The 15120-nt window shown below is 40.6% G+C and overlaps 1 protein-coding gene across 3 annotated transcripts in view; it reads left to right on the top strand.

Moving 5' to 3' along the window:
- The first annotated feature begins 858 nt into the window (after nt 1–858).
- Nucleotides 859–15120, top strand: part of PCMT1 (protein-L-isoaspartate (D-aspartate) O-methyltransferase) — a 45355-nt gene continuing 31093 nt past the window's right edge. For all 3 annotated transcript variants that reach the window (XM_004440937.2, XM_014795668.2, XM_004440936.2), the window contains exon 1: nt 859–1127. In XM_004440937.2, the coding sequence (XP_004440994.2) occupies nt 893–1127 (235 nt within the window). In that variant the 5' untranslated portion in view covers nt 859–892. The remainder of the gene's footprint in view (nt 1128–15120) is intronic.

Genomic DNA, 15120 nt, shown 5'->3' on the forward strand with positions numbered 1-15120 from the left:
TGTCGTGGCATAGCTTTGTTTCCTTCCTTAAAAGTTTATTGGACTAAAAGATGACTGGATTCTGTCGGTCTCTGTTCTGATTAGGAGTGAGCAAGTCGGATGCGACAGGCAATGTTCCCTGTCAGCTTCTCGATCATTGTCTTGCACAGCTGATAGCAATAAAGCTGGTGTCCAGTCTAACAGCGGAAGGCTTAATTAGCTGAAAAGGCATACTCGTGTCGGGAGAATAACACATTCGCCATAGGATACTGTGGTATTTTTAACCAATTGCATTGTGCTAAGGAGCAGAGCATCCCCCACGCTCCACCCTACTCCATATGTCATGGTATTCTTCCACTCTGAATTTGTGCTTGAGAGTTGAGAACAAACCAAGGTCCCAAGGTCTCTGCTGACCACACACTGATGGACTTGTCACAAAGCCAGAGTACCCGGGTTAGAAAAGGTTCTACCAAGATTAATCAGGCTCCCCCACAGGGAGCTCAGACGGTAACCGACCTATGCATTAGTCAACTGGGTTGGGTGAGGTAGGACGGAGGAAACCCACCGTCTAACAATCTGGACGGCTATAGGAGCAGACCCGCCGCTCGCAGCAGCTGACCCCGCGCAACTGCGGAGCCTCCGCAGCGGCAGAACCAGATCGGCCCAGCTGCCCCGCCACCGCCCCAGGTGACCAGAGCCGCAGCCGGGCACGCGCCCGGCCGCGCCGGGGCCCACCCGCCTGGCCGCAGGCCACCCGGCAAGGAGACAGCGCGCGGCGGCGGGGCGCTGACTCAGCCCGGCCGGGCAGCCGCAGCCGCCACCAGCGCGGGCGGCGGGGCACGTGGCCGCGCCCGCCCCACCCGGCCGCGCCCCGGGCTGCGCCGCGTCACAGAGCGCATGCGTGCCGCGGGGGATGCCGGGAGCGCGCAGTGGCGGCGGCGGCGGCGGGGGCGACGGCAGTCACAGCGGCGGCGACATCGGGGACGCGAGCAGGGCGGTGACTGTGTGGGAGGTGTTTTCACTCTTGGGGAAGCTGCTGGGCACCGTCGCCGCGCTGAAGGTCGTTCTGTTCCTGCTCCGGGTGTGCTTAGCGATGGCCTGGAAGTCCGGCGGCGCCAGCCACTCGGAGCTGATCCACAACCTCCGCAGTAAGTGCCACCGCCGCCCGGTGTGGGGCGACTGGGGCGGGCCGGGCCCGGAACGGGCCCCCGGGCCGTCCGGAACGTTCTGTCTGCGCCGCCCTGCCTACTGGAGGGCCGCGGCGGAGCGTTGCACCAACCGTCCCGGGCGGCGTGCGCGTGCGGCCGCCTCCCCCGGGACCTGCCACTCTCTCTCCTCGGGAGGGGACAGACAGGGGCGGGGGGCGGCATGGCGCCGCGGGAAGGGGGAGCGGCACAGGTGGCGGGCTGTCACTCGAGTCCACCGCCTCTCGTCGGGTCCGGCGGGCGGGGGCGTGCCCCGGAGTGGGGGATGCGGGCCGGGCCCCGCTCCTCCTCGCCTTCCGCCTGCTGCGGGAGCGCCTTCTCTCCTGTCCTCCTCCCCCGCCCCCCGTTCTTTCCTCCGGGGGAGGTACCGGCGCGGGGAGGGAGGGGAGAGGATTGTCACTGCGGATGCTGGAGAAAGTTCTGGGGCGCTGTCCACTGGCAGGCTTCGTGGGGGTCGGAGCGGGCAGGGGTCAGGAGACGCTGTTCCTAGGAGGCTTGTTTCATCCTGAGATCCAATCAGCAGTCGTGCATGTGGATGCTCTGCCTTCTTCCAGGCCCCGTGGGCTTTACAAGCCTTGCCGGCAAGTCTTCCTGTACCGTTCTCGTTGGTTATTGTATTCCTTCCTCTGCTGATCATTTCGGGGTGGGGTGAATGCTGTGTCACTTTATTTTTTTACGTTGCAATACAGTGTCGCCCACTGGTCGGGAGACCAGAAGAACCGCAGTCCGTACCACTCTCACTCCGGTCAGAGCTGATAGCACTCTCTTTGCCACTAACTTGCGAATAATCATATCCTGCTATGTGTCATATGTTATTTAGCTTTTCATGTCTTTATGTTTCCTAATTCGATTTGTGACCTCCTTGAGGGCAGGGACTTTTTTTTTTTTTGTAAATATCTTTGAATCCTATCAAAGAACTTAATACTCATTTCTTTTTTCATTTGTGCCAATTAAATGTACACTATATGCTTGGATCTGTGCTAGGAATACTAAGATGAGCGACAAATAGTACTGTCTGGCACACGGTTAATACTTAATATTAGTCATTTGACTTTTTTTTTTTTTTACAATATTTAAAATTTGGAAATTGTGTCCTTACTGTTTAGTAATGAAGAATATTTAGATTTCAGAATCCTGTCGAGCATTGCCAGTGTTCACTTTATGGAAGGATATTTGATTGGGAGTGGACATTTATATGCTGAGGCAGTATTATGAAGTGTGATGTGATTGCATGTAAGCTCATTATGTTGTAAATATTTTAATAAAATTTCTTAAAATGATCTACTGCCTTATATTGTAGTGTGCTTACTGGAAACCTTCTATACAAGAATTGTGACTAAGTAATTTTCCACCAGTAGGTTATCGCAGTAGCCACTTGGCTGTGGCAGGAATTTGTAATCAATCGGGCTCTTAAAATCTTTTTTTTGGGCCAAATTTGTAGTAAGCCAAGACTAGATCTTTTCCCAGTGGTTTTATAATCACTTTAATATATTGCATTACCATTCCTAGCTGAAATTTCTAAGGATATTTTTCTATCTGAAAATTTAATAAATATTTAATATACATGCTGATATTGCGAATATTTAGTTTTATACTAGGTCTGTGATTGGTAAGAGGAAATTAGAGTACTCAAATTGTTTAGCCTGTTTTGTAACACTTGTGCAACTTGAATTTCAACTTCTTGCTGAATTAATTCTAGCTAATAGACTTTATTTTTATTTATTAGTTTATTATAAAAGTAACATTTGCTCATGTGAAAATTTCAGTTGGCATAAAATTTGAAAATTTCTCCCTCTTTCCAGGTTATTCCACTGTTGTGTATTCTTCCTAACTTAAAGCTTCTAATTGAATTTTTAGGGAAAAATTAAAATGTGAAATGTTGATGTTGAAGTGAAAAGGGATCTACAAATTGGAAGAGGAAGCAAATTACAGTTTTAATTTTTTTTTTAAAGACATGAAGTTCAGGTTTGGTTTAGTTTTAATGTTATTTTAATAATTTTATTGGAAGTTTCTACTGAGTTTTTCTTTTATAAGACATCATAGTAGAACTATGCTTGTGTATGATTTCATAGTTGATATATCATGTATAGAATATTTTAGACTGTAATGGTACATCTTGTAATACCTTGTAGCTTATGATGACAACTGCTCTGAAATAACTTAGAACAATGATCTAAAACTTGAGCATGCTTCAGAATCTCTTGGGTCACCTGGAGAGGTTGTTAAAATACAGATTGCTGGGGCTCAAGAATTTGTATTTCTGACAAGTTCCTAAGTAATGCTGCTGCTGCTGGTCCAGGGACCACACTTTGAGAATCACTGATGTAGAGAATTGAAAATTACAAGGTTGAATTCTGCCAGTGTTTCAGCTGAATCAGTTTTATGCTTTAAAATAAAGTTTTAGGAAAAAGGCCTATAGCAGTCCTGCCCAATAGAACTCTCTGTAATGTCTGTGCTGTTCAATATGAGCCTTTGAAATGTGGTTAATACCACTGAGGAACTGGATGTTTGTGTTATTTAGATTAACTTAATTAAATAGCCACATGTGGCTAGTGGTTACCATATTGGACAGTGCAGCTCTATAGAAATGAAAAATATAGTTTTATAATTATGGGCTGATAATGTGCTCATGAAACGAATTAAATTTAAAACAACTGTGAGCCTACTTAATCCAGGGAATGTGACAGTTTACATAATGTTTATATTAGAGTTTATTTTCTACTTTTCTTGGGATAATTTCAAGCCGTAGTGAAAGGAAAAGAAGGGGGTAGGAGTGGGTGAGGTTGAGAGAGGTCCTTTCCTAGAGCAGGGGTGTCTGAACCCCTGTGGAAGCGTCCCATTTGTGGAAGGTCAGCTCTTAACTAATAGACTTCAAATGCTGTGCGGGACACTTAAAACAATGCTAACAATTGTTCTTTTACCTATTTTTTTTTTAAATCCGCTACCCTAATGCATCATTTCTTCTTTTTTTTAAAGTTTTTGTTTATTGCAGTAACATTGGTTTATAACGTTGTATAAATTTCAGGCGTACATCATTATACTTGTATTTCTGCACGGATTACATCATGTTCTCATGTTCACCACCCAAACACTAATTACAATCCATCACCACACACATGTGTCTAATTATCCCTTTCGCCCTCCTCCCTCCCCTCTTACCCTCTGGTAACCAACCAATCCAATCTCTCTCTCTGTGTTTGTTTATTGTTGTTTGCGTCTTTATTTCTACTTATGTTTCCTTTGCATCCTTGATTGTGTCGTTTTGCATATATAATGTTTGTAGGATTTGTCATTCAGTCAACTGATATTTGACTGTCTTCTAAATGCCAGACACTGGGGATACAGCAGTGAACAAAGCAAACACCCATTCTGTCTGTAGGTTACTTCCAACGGGAGCAGACAGGTAAAATACATAGCATGTTACATGATAAGTGACAAAGTAGGGAAGGAGGATAGGGAGTGTGGGGTAGTAGGTTTGCAGTTGTAGGGGAGAAGGCCTCACTAAGGTGTCATTTGAGCAGAGATTTGGTGGAGGAGAAGAAATTCGAGCCAAGCAGACAGAGGTGGGGGACAAGCATTCCAGGCAGAGAGAATAGCAGGTGCTAGACTTGGATTTGGGGTATGGGAAGAGGATTAGAGTCAAGGATATGACACCATGGTTTTAGGCTTGGGCAGTTAGAATGATTTGCCATTTTCTGAGTTGGAAATAGTGAGTGAGCAGCAGGGATTTTGGGGTGGTGGTGGTGCGAGGAGGTGTGGGAGAGCCCTTTTTTGGGGGAATGTTAGGTTTGAGATGCTTATGAGACGTTTAAGTGGACACCTTTCGTAGGCATTCGAATATGTAAGAATTATGATAATTTTTAGTTTTCATATTCTTAAAGTATTTATTTCTGCAAATAAATTGAAGTTATTTTCTTGTTCTATTTAGAGTGTCACTTCTTAGCCACTATTAGCACAACGAGTGAAAAAGAGAATATTCCCATTAATTTTATCATGTGCATTCATGGGCCAAGTATAACCAGCTAATAAAATTCTAAAGGGCTATTTTCAGAAATTGGGGTTTCGTTTAGAATTTAGAAAATGTCTCCTCATTTTAACTTATTTCAAGTCAATCTTATGTACTAGTAAGTAAACTTACAGCGCGTTGAATAAGATTTAATTTGTATGATCTTGGGGAGGAATTTTAATATCAGTGTGTCTACTTAAATTTAAGTTAATTAAAGTTAGATAAAGTTACAAATTCTGCTCCTCAGGCACACTAACCACATTTCAGGAGCTCAGTAGCCCCGTGAGTGTAGTGGCCAGCCTGTTGGACGTGCAGATGTAGAACAGTTCCATCATCGTAGGAAGTTCTGTTGGATAGCGCTAGATCTCAAGGCTAGGTTATATTAAATTCCATTTAATGTGATCTTAGTTCCATTGTGCTGTGGCAGATATTTTTATTAGTATTGCCTTTAGCTCTGGCCGACACATAGCAGTGAAAAAAACAAGGATTATCAGACAAAGGTGATCTAGATGACAAGAGAGTCAACATTTTATGTGACAGTTTGACGGGATTGGGGTTGTTTGGTTTAGCAATGAGAAAGCTTGAGAGAGCAATGGTGTTTAAATATTGAAGAGATGTCATGTAGTATTGGGTCACACCAGGACAAATAAGAGGTAGATTTTGGCTCATTATAAGGAAGTATTCACAAAGCTATCCTAACAGTCAAGGAGTTGGCTTTGAAAAATAGTGTTTTCTGTCACTGGATATGTTGAAGCAAAGAATGGTTGACCATTTCACTGTAAGGGATATTGCAGAAGAGATTTGTCGTCAGCTTTGAATATACAGTAGATCTCTAAGGACGCTTTTAAATCCAAGATTCTGTCATTTTAATTGCATCATGGATTGCATGAAATCACCTGTGGGGGGGGGGCGTGTGTGTGTGTGTGTGTGTGTGTGTGTGTGTGTGTGTGTGTGTGTGTGTGTATGTTTTAGGAGAGAGCCACAGAAGTTAACATTTGGTTACCTATATTTTAGAGTTTTGCGTAACATTGTAGTTTGTCGGAGATGTGAAGAGTCCAAGGAACCTCCTCCTTTGAGAAATAATGTCAAAACAAGTAGTTAATTTTATGTCTCTATTAAGAGTGATAATGGTCTAGAGAATGATGTATTTTTTGTATTGAGGTCATAATAGTTTATAACATTGTGAAATTTCAGTTGTACATTATTGTTTTGTTTTGTTTTGTTTTTTTGGTGAGGAAGGTTGGCGCCTGATCTAACATCCATTGCCGGTGTTCCTCTTTTTATTGAGGAAGATTGGCACTGAGCTAACAGCTGTGCCCATTTTCCTCTATTTTGTATATGGGATGCTGCCACAGCACAGCTTGATGAGCGGTGTGTAGGTCGATGCACGGGCTCCGAACCTGGGAACCCCGGGCCCCACTGAAGCAGAGAGCGCGACCTTAACCACTGTGCCAGTTATACATTATTATTTTTCAGTCACCATATATATGTGCCCTTTTACCCTGTATGCCCACCTCCCAACCCCCTACCCCTCTAGTAATCACTAATCTGTTCCTTTTGTCCATGTGTTTATCTTTCACATATGAGTGAAATGATACGGTGTTTATCTTTCTCTATCTGGCTTATTTCGCTTAACATAATACCCTCAAGTTCCACCCATGTTGTTGCAAATGGGACGATTTTGTCTTTTTTAGGGCTGAGTAGTATTCCACTGTATATATATGTACTACATCTTCTTTATCCGTTCATCAGTTGATGGGCATTTGGGTTGCTTCCACATCTTGGCTATTTCGAATAATACTGTAGTGAACATAGGGGCGCATAAATCTCTTTGAATTGTTGATTTCAAGTTCTTTGGATAAATACTCAGTAGTGGAACAGCTGGGTTGTATGGTATTTAGATTTTTAATTTTTTGAGAAACCTCCATACTGTTTTCCATAGCGGCTGCACCAGTTTACATTCATACCAGCAGTGTGTGAGTTTTCCCTTTTCTCCATGTCCTCTCCAACATTTGTTATTTTTTGTCTTGCTAATTATAGCCGTTCTAACAGATGTAAGGTGATATCTCATTGTAGTTTTGATTTGCATTTCCCTAATGATTAGTGATGTTGAACATCTTTTCATGTGCCTGTTGGCCCTCTGTATATCTTCTTTGGAAAAATGTCTCTTTATGTTCTCTGCCCATTTTTTTGATCGAGTGGTTTGTTTTTTGCTCTGAGTTGTATGAGTTCTTTATGTATTTTGGAGATTAACCCCTTGTCAGGTATATGATTTGCAAATATTTTCTCCCAGTTGGTGGGTTGTCTTTTCGTTTTGTTCCTGGTTTCCTTTGTCTTGCAGAAGCTCTTTAGTCTAATGAAGTCCCATTTTTTTATTTTTTCTTTTGTTTCCATTGCCCAAGTAGATATGGTATTTGAAAAGATCCTTCTAAGACCCATGTCAAAGAGTGTACTGCCTGTATTTTCTTCCAAGAGTTTTATAGTTTCACGTCTTACCCTCAAGTCTTAATCTATTTTGAGCTAATTTTTGTGTATGGTGAAAGATAATGGTCTATGAGAAAGAGGTATTTTTAAATAATCTCTGATACTTGGATGCTATGCTTTATCATAACTTGCTGTCACATAAAATTCTTCTTTGATTATAGTGTGAATTTAAAACTAATCCCTTTCAGACTTTCTGTACTGAGTGTGTCTCCAGTTCTACTTACCACTTATCATACCTAATCATTCTAGATGGGAAGTTTTGTTCGTTTCTTATTGTTTTCCCTGGCATGTTGATAGTTGAGAAGAAATATAGAGTAGATAATTAACAACTGTTCAAGTTGTATAAACTAATGTAATAAAGTAATATTCTTTTATTGAGATGTAATTTTATAACAAGTTTAGAGAAAGTTTCTATTTGGCTTGAAATCCACCTGCAGCTTATGTTCTCACCTGTGTTTTCAGTACTTTATACCAACACAGGCCCTCTCTCATTTCTGCCGGGATTGCTTCCATTCTTCTATCCTCCTGGATCAGGAGTCTTGGAGTAGTCATTGATTCTTTCTGATTGTCACCAGATTGACTCAGTAGTTCTGACAAATGCATTTGTTAGTCATCCCTTTCGCAGTATTTGCATTGATACTATCCTAGCCTCCATTCCTGGTTCACGCTTGGAGTGACATGCCTCCAGGTGTCTGACTGGTGGGCACACTTTCCGTTCCTCTCCCCTCAGATCCATTCTACACATTGTACTGGTTTTCCTGGAGCACTGCTTTCTGTTATGTCACTTTTCTGCCCAGGCTTCCGATTACGTACTGTGTCAAGTGTGGACACTTCCTGCCTAGCTTTCAGGCCTCTTCAGAGTCTCACACAGCCTATTCCTGCGCTCCAGCCCCAGTCCTCTTCTTCAGACTGATCCCCTTTTCCTCCTCATATACCTTGTGCATTAGAGTACCTGTTCGGCTGCTGTGACAAAGACCAAAATAACAATGGCTTAAACAAAATCAAAGTTTCTGTCTCCTGTAACAATCCAAGTCTAAGCAGTTCAGGGCTAATGTGACGGTTTTCTGGTCTTGAGGACCTGGGCTGCCTCTCTCTTGTTGTGCTCCCTAAAGTCTTTCCCTCATCTGCAAGGTTGAAGATAGTTTACCTCCATCATTTCTGTATTCCAGCTGGTGAGGAGAACACTGGGGAAAGAGAAAAGCCCCGTTCCTTTTAAGCACATGGGAGTTGCGCACATAATTTCTGCATATGTTCCCTTGACAAGAACTTACTTGTGAGGCTGTGCATAACTACAGAGAGGCTAGATAATGCACCCGATTAAAATCCTGCCACTGTGAAAGAAGAGGAGTTCCTGCCACATTTTACATCTTGCTGATTGGAGGGATGTGTGTGTGTATGCACATTCGTACATGCACATATTGTATATACATGTGTATAAATACTGTCTATCTATGATAATGAGGTTAGGAGAATTGAGATTTTTAGTCAAGTAATATATGTACATCGTTAAAAGATAAAATAGTACGGAAAGGCTTATAATGAAAAATAACAATTGCTTGCCCCCATTCCTTCTCACCGTCAGACTTATTGCCTAGAGTGAACCACTTTTTTTTTCTTTTTTTATGGATGTCTTAATAGTTTATAACATTGTGAAATTTTAGTTGTACATTGTTATTTGTCCCTCACTGTATAAATGCCTCCCTTCACCCCTTGTACCCCCCAACCCCCTTGCCCCTGGTAACCACCAAACAGTTCTTAGAGTGAACCACTTTTAACTATGTTTTTGGTTCTTCTTGTGATTATCTTCATGTCTCTAAATCATATGCTTAAACTGCTATTTCTTGTTTTATCAACTTTTGACATCATCTACTGACTTCCTTCCAAGGTGGATTACAGACCTCCCCTTCTCCCCCCATATAGTTATATCATAATTTTTGCTTCCTCTTTTGTGGTGACCTTTGTAACTTTGAGTAATATACTTTAACTGCAGTTTCTTATTCCATAATTTATAAACTAACACTACCTCTTAACCCCTCCACTTCGTAAGAGAGGATACTAGGGAGCTCTCCTTCTCATTTTTCAACTGATTAGCGGCTCTTTTATGTTGTCAAAGTTGATAACATTTGCATTTTGAGCAGCAAATAAATCTTCTGCGCTTTATTCGTTGATTTTTAAGTGTTGAAAATCAATAATCATTATTAATTGTATGACTGTGTCAATGCTTTGCTGAGCTATGTAGTGTGCTATGACTTGATTCTCTGCTCTTTGTTTCCAGTATCACAGACCCCTCGACTATTGAAGAGGAATAGTCAAATGTTTTTCCTTTTTTTACACTTCATCAGTTGCTTGACATCGTGCCATATTTTAGTTTTCTTTTTATCTGAATCATGACTTTTGTATTTTTGTTTTTTTCCTGGAATTTAGCTCCCTCTATACCCCTCCTCACCCCTCAAGGTGAGAAGAGAAACAGATACCTTCTTAACGCTGCTCTAATTTTTTCAAGTTTTTTACTATTAAATGGCTTATAGCTTGGATTCTTTTGCATTCTCCTTTTTGAATCCTACTAACTTCTCATTTGGATCAGTTGCATATTTGGACCAACATTAGCCATTATTACAATTGTTTAATTAGGGTCTTTGGTCCCTAGAGTGCAAGAAGATTGGGTATGGATGGTTCCAAAGCTGTTCACTATTTTAGAAAGCCGAATGGTAGTTGCATGTTTACTCATAATTAGGCTATACATGCAAAGTGAAACATTAAAGTACTTTGCTGTTTGCTAGAAATATTTCAGGGCACTGGAAATTTTTTGTCAGATTGCCCAAAAATAGGAAAATGATTTAATAACTTAATAAATGTAGCTTGGTGTAGGCATCTTTCAAAATATGGAATTCTGGGCAAAAATAAATAGTAAGAACCTTGTGGTGAAAATTTTGGAAACCACCCAATAATGGCCTAATAAAGCTTTATTCTGAGCCTTGAAGCATTTACCTTTTTAATAAATGACTGGTGTCATGCTTTTAAAAAGCATTGAGGGTTTTTATTAAATTTCATATGCCTCTATGGAGTAAGAAAGCAGCAGGAGAAACTCACATGAGTTTCATAGAATTATATTATCTAGCTTAAGGGAGGTAATCTCTTTAATTTACCTTGATTTTTAGAATGTGCCTAAAATATGTTTGATTTTAGCAAACATATTTTTGCTATATGCAATGTGTTTGATTTTAGATGTCACATTTTAAGTATCCATCTAGAGAAGCATGAATCAGTGAATATGATGATAGTTTTAAAAACTAGTGAATAATTGGAAGTATTGAGTGAGGTTGCTTAACTTGAAAAAGGTAAGGCTTGAAGTGGTCATGATTTGTCTTCAGATGTGTAAAAAAGATTGGCTGGATAGAAAATTCAGTATGTCCTTTGTGGTGTCAGAGAGCAACAGTAAGCATTCACGTAAGTGAGTTATAAAGAGGGAGAGTTCATCTTAATACAGGGAAGTGTTCTGATAGTTAGAGTGGTCTGAATGTGGAAGGGGCTGTTCCACATCAGTGGACCTCTTCAAGTAGAGATCATAGTACCAATTAGTGAAGAAGTTAGGCTTATGGCTTCTAAGGCCTCTTGTGACCTTGAGAGTCTATGAATCACCTTTCTGGAATTTGAATTGAGTTCAGGGCAAATGAACCACTCAAGAATTATTTTGGGAAATGAATTAATAGAAGTCACTAAGCTATTTGAATATGTTAGTAGCGGTACAGTGAAGTGGTCAGTAGGCATGTAACATCTCAATTTGACTGGCCCTAACCCTTGTTTGCTCTGTGATCTTGAATAACTTAATTAGCTCTCTAAACTCAATTTCATCATCTGTAAAACGGAGTAATAATAGTGCTTACTTTACAGGATTGTTAGAGACAACATAAGATTGTTTCACAGTTTGTAAGTTATCTATCTTAAAAGAGAGAGTGAGTGTAATGTGCTTCGGATTTTGTCTAGCACATAGGAAATATTCATTAAATGATATCTCTGTTATTACTTGATTTTAAAACCTTTTAAAAATGCTTTTGCTGTTTTATTTATTTCACTGTTTTATTTTAATCACCTTTTCGGGTACTTGCCTAAGCTTATTTGTGTAGAAGTAATATTTTCTATTCGCGTTAATTTATCCAAAATTTATAATATTTTAAAAAGGAAAGACGATATAAGTTTGTCTTTGCTGGTCTCTGACTATGTACAGTGTTTCTCTTGGTGTGCCTTGTTTGCTCATTTTTAAAAATATTCTTTTGTTATTTGGAGGGTTTGTATTTATTTCTTTTATAGTGTCTTTAAACCACCTTTTTTTTTTTTTTTAACTGTACTATCTGGTCAGTCAGTGTTTAATGGTATCCTTTGATTCCTCCCATGACCTGTATGACAGTGATCTAATTCTGCTTGTCTCTTTTTTCTCTTCCCATTATTTTTAGTTGCATTCTTTCTACTTTGTCAGAACATATAACATTTAAGTATTGTTATTCTACCCAAGGCTCCACTCTTCCTTTAGTCTTTGCTTTACAATTGATATGTGTCCTTTGCTGATGTATCCCTGGTTATCTCTTGTTTAGATGAAGCACATCCTCTAGAAGATTCCTCTGGAAGGGCTTGTGTGTACAACAATTCCTGGAGTTACTGCACATTCAAAATGTTTTTTTTATAACCTTGGTATTTGAAGGACAGCTTGGTTGGGTGTAAAATCCTTGGCTTACACTTAAAAAAATCAGCTTTATTGATGTATAAATTACATAAAAATACACCAATTTTAAGATTACAATTTGAAAAGTTTGACAAACAAGTGTAGTTGTGTAACCACCACCCTGATGATATAGAACAGGGGTCAGCAAACTATAGCTCACAAGCCAAATCTGGCCTACTGCCTATTTTTAGAAATAAAGACATTTTAATACAGCCGCACCACTTCGTTTAGTATTGTCCGTGGCTGTTCTCCACTAGGTCAGCAGAGTTGAGTAGTTGCATCAGACTGTATAGCCTCCAAAGCCTAAAATAGTTACTATCTGGACCTTTATAGAAGTTCTCTGATTTCTGGTACAGAACATTTCTTTTACTTACGAAGTTCCCTCCTGCCCCGTTGCAATTAATCTCCTCCTTTCACCCCCAATCCCTAGCAACCACAGATTGGCCTTGTGCCATTATAGTTTTGGCTTTTCTAGAGTTTGATATAAATGGAATCTTACAATGTATAGTCTCCTCGTCTGGCTCCTTCACTGAGATTAGTGCTCTTGAGATTCATCCATGTTGTTGGGTGTATCAGTAGTTTGCTCCTTTTTACTGTTGACTTACACTTTCTTTCTTATTTTTTTGAAAATGCTGCTTTGTTCTTGCTGTGCTTTGAATATTGCTCTTAAGAAGCCTGATGGTTGCCTATTTTTTTTTTTTTTACCCTTATTAGGTAATTTGATCTTTTTGCCTTGAGGTTCTGAGGATTTTTTTCCTTGCCTTTAAAATCTGATATTTTTATTAGTATATGTCTTGAAGTTAATTGTTCCTGGTAATACTTTTACTTACTTTCTGCTAAGTTTTCTTAGAATATAGTTTTAAATATTGGTTCTGTTTAATCAGCTGAAATTTTTTTTTTTTTTTTAAATTTTTTTTTTTTTTAAAGATTTTATTTATTTATTTTTTCTCCCCAAAGCCCCAGTAGATAGTTGTATGTCATAGCTGCACATCCTTCTAGTTGCTGTATGTGGGACGCGGCCTCAGCATGGCCGGAGAAGCGGTGTGTCGGTGCGCGCCCGGGCTCGAACCCGGGCCGCCAGCAGCAGAGCACGCGCACTTAACCACTAAGCCACGGGGCCGGCCCATCTGAAATGTTTTGATTTGAGTTTTGTTTTCTTTTTTATCAGTAGCTTTGAATGGAGTTGGTTTTTGTTTTTGTTTTGTATTTTTCCTGTTTTTAGGTATTTTGTGGACACAGCTCAAGAGCACCTTTTGTTAGTATAGTGACTTGCAGTTTCTGTAATGGATGATTCTGATGATGGTCATAGTGGTAGGAAAAGGGGAGGAGCTGGCATATCTTGTTGCTCTTTTGTTTCTGCAGGATCTTTAGTTTTGTTCCTCTTTTGCTTCACTGCCACGTCAAGATGCCCCATCCTTTCCCTGTTTACCTGATTCTCCCCCGGAAGCAGTGCTTCTTGTCTTAATACCTCCAGTCCAGCTCAATTTTTTTTTTTTTTGGAGGAAGATCGGCCCTGAGCTAACATCTACCAATCCTCCTCTTTTTGCTGAGGAAGACTGGCCCTGGGGCTAACATCCTTGCCATCTTCCTCCACTTTATATGGGACACCGCCACAGCATGGCCTGACAAGCCGTGCGTCGGTGTGCGCCCGGGATCCGAACCGGCGAACCCAGGGCCGCCGCAGCGGCGTGTGCGCACTTAACCGCTTGCGCCACTGGGCCAGCCCCTCAATTTTTTTTTAAACAGTTTTACTAAAGTATAATTCCATACCATGTAATTCACCCATTTACATTGTAAAATTTAGTGGTTTTTATTTATATTCACAGATATGTGCAACCATTACCATGGTCAGTTCAACATTTTCATTACCTCAGAAAGATACCCTGTTTCGCCCTCCTATTCCCTTAACCCCCGACCATAAGCAACCACTAATCTACCATCTGTCTCTACAGATTGGCCTATTCTGAACATTTCATTAAATAGAACCATATAATATGTGGTCTTTTGTGACTGGCTTCTTTCATTTAACATGATGTTTTCAAGGTGCATCCATGTGGTTGCATGAATCAGTACTTCATTCTTTGTTATGACTTAATAATATTGCATTGTATGGTTATACCACATTTCTTTTAGCCATTCATCACTTGGTGGACATTTGGGTTGTTTCCACTTTTTGGCTATTATGCGTAATGCTACTGTGAACATTTGTATATAAGTTTTTGTGGACATAAATTTTTGTTTCTCCTGGGTATACACACAGGAGTAGAATGTTAACTGCCTTCCTTGTGGCCGGTGCTGTGAACTTCCAAATCCCAGGCCTGTGTTCGGTATTTTAGTACTTAGTGTTGCACTTCCTCTTTCTGGGAATGATTTTGTCTGTACTTCAGCTGTGTCCCTTGCTTCCTTCTGCTTTTTTTCTTAGAGTCTCTTAAATGTCACCTACTACCCTTGCTTTCTGTACTCACAGGCTTGCAGCAGTAGCAGGAGGTTTAATGGAATTTGTTCTTTATTTTTCTACTTACAAGTAATTTGAAGTCTGGATATTCTCTGCCTCCTAGTAATGTGAAAGCATGGGTTGTGTGTGGTTTTGTATATGCCCCGTCTTGATCTAAGGTTTAGGTTTCTTTGAGTGGCTGTGTGGAGAAATTCAGATTCTGGTGGCTATCATTACCCTCTAGAACCTGGAAGCTACACAGTTGGTGAATAAATTAAATTAGTTTGCATAAATA

The sequence above is a fragment of the Ceratotherium simum genome, chromosome 38 (assembly GCF_057802395.1).
Source record: "Ceratotherium simum simum isolate JZ-2026a chromosome 38, ASM5780239v1, whole genome shotgun sequence".
NCBI lineage: Eukaryota > Metazoa > Chordata > Mammalia > Perissodactyla > Rhinocerotidae > Ceratotherium > Ceratotherium simum.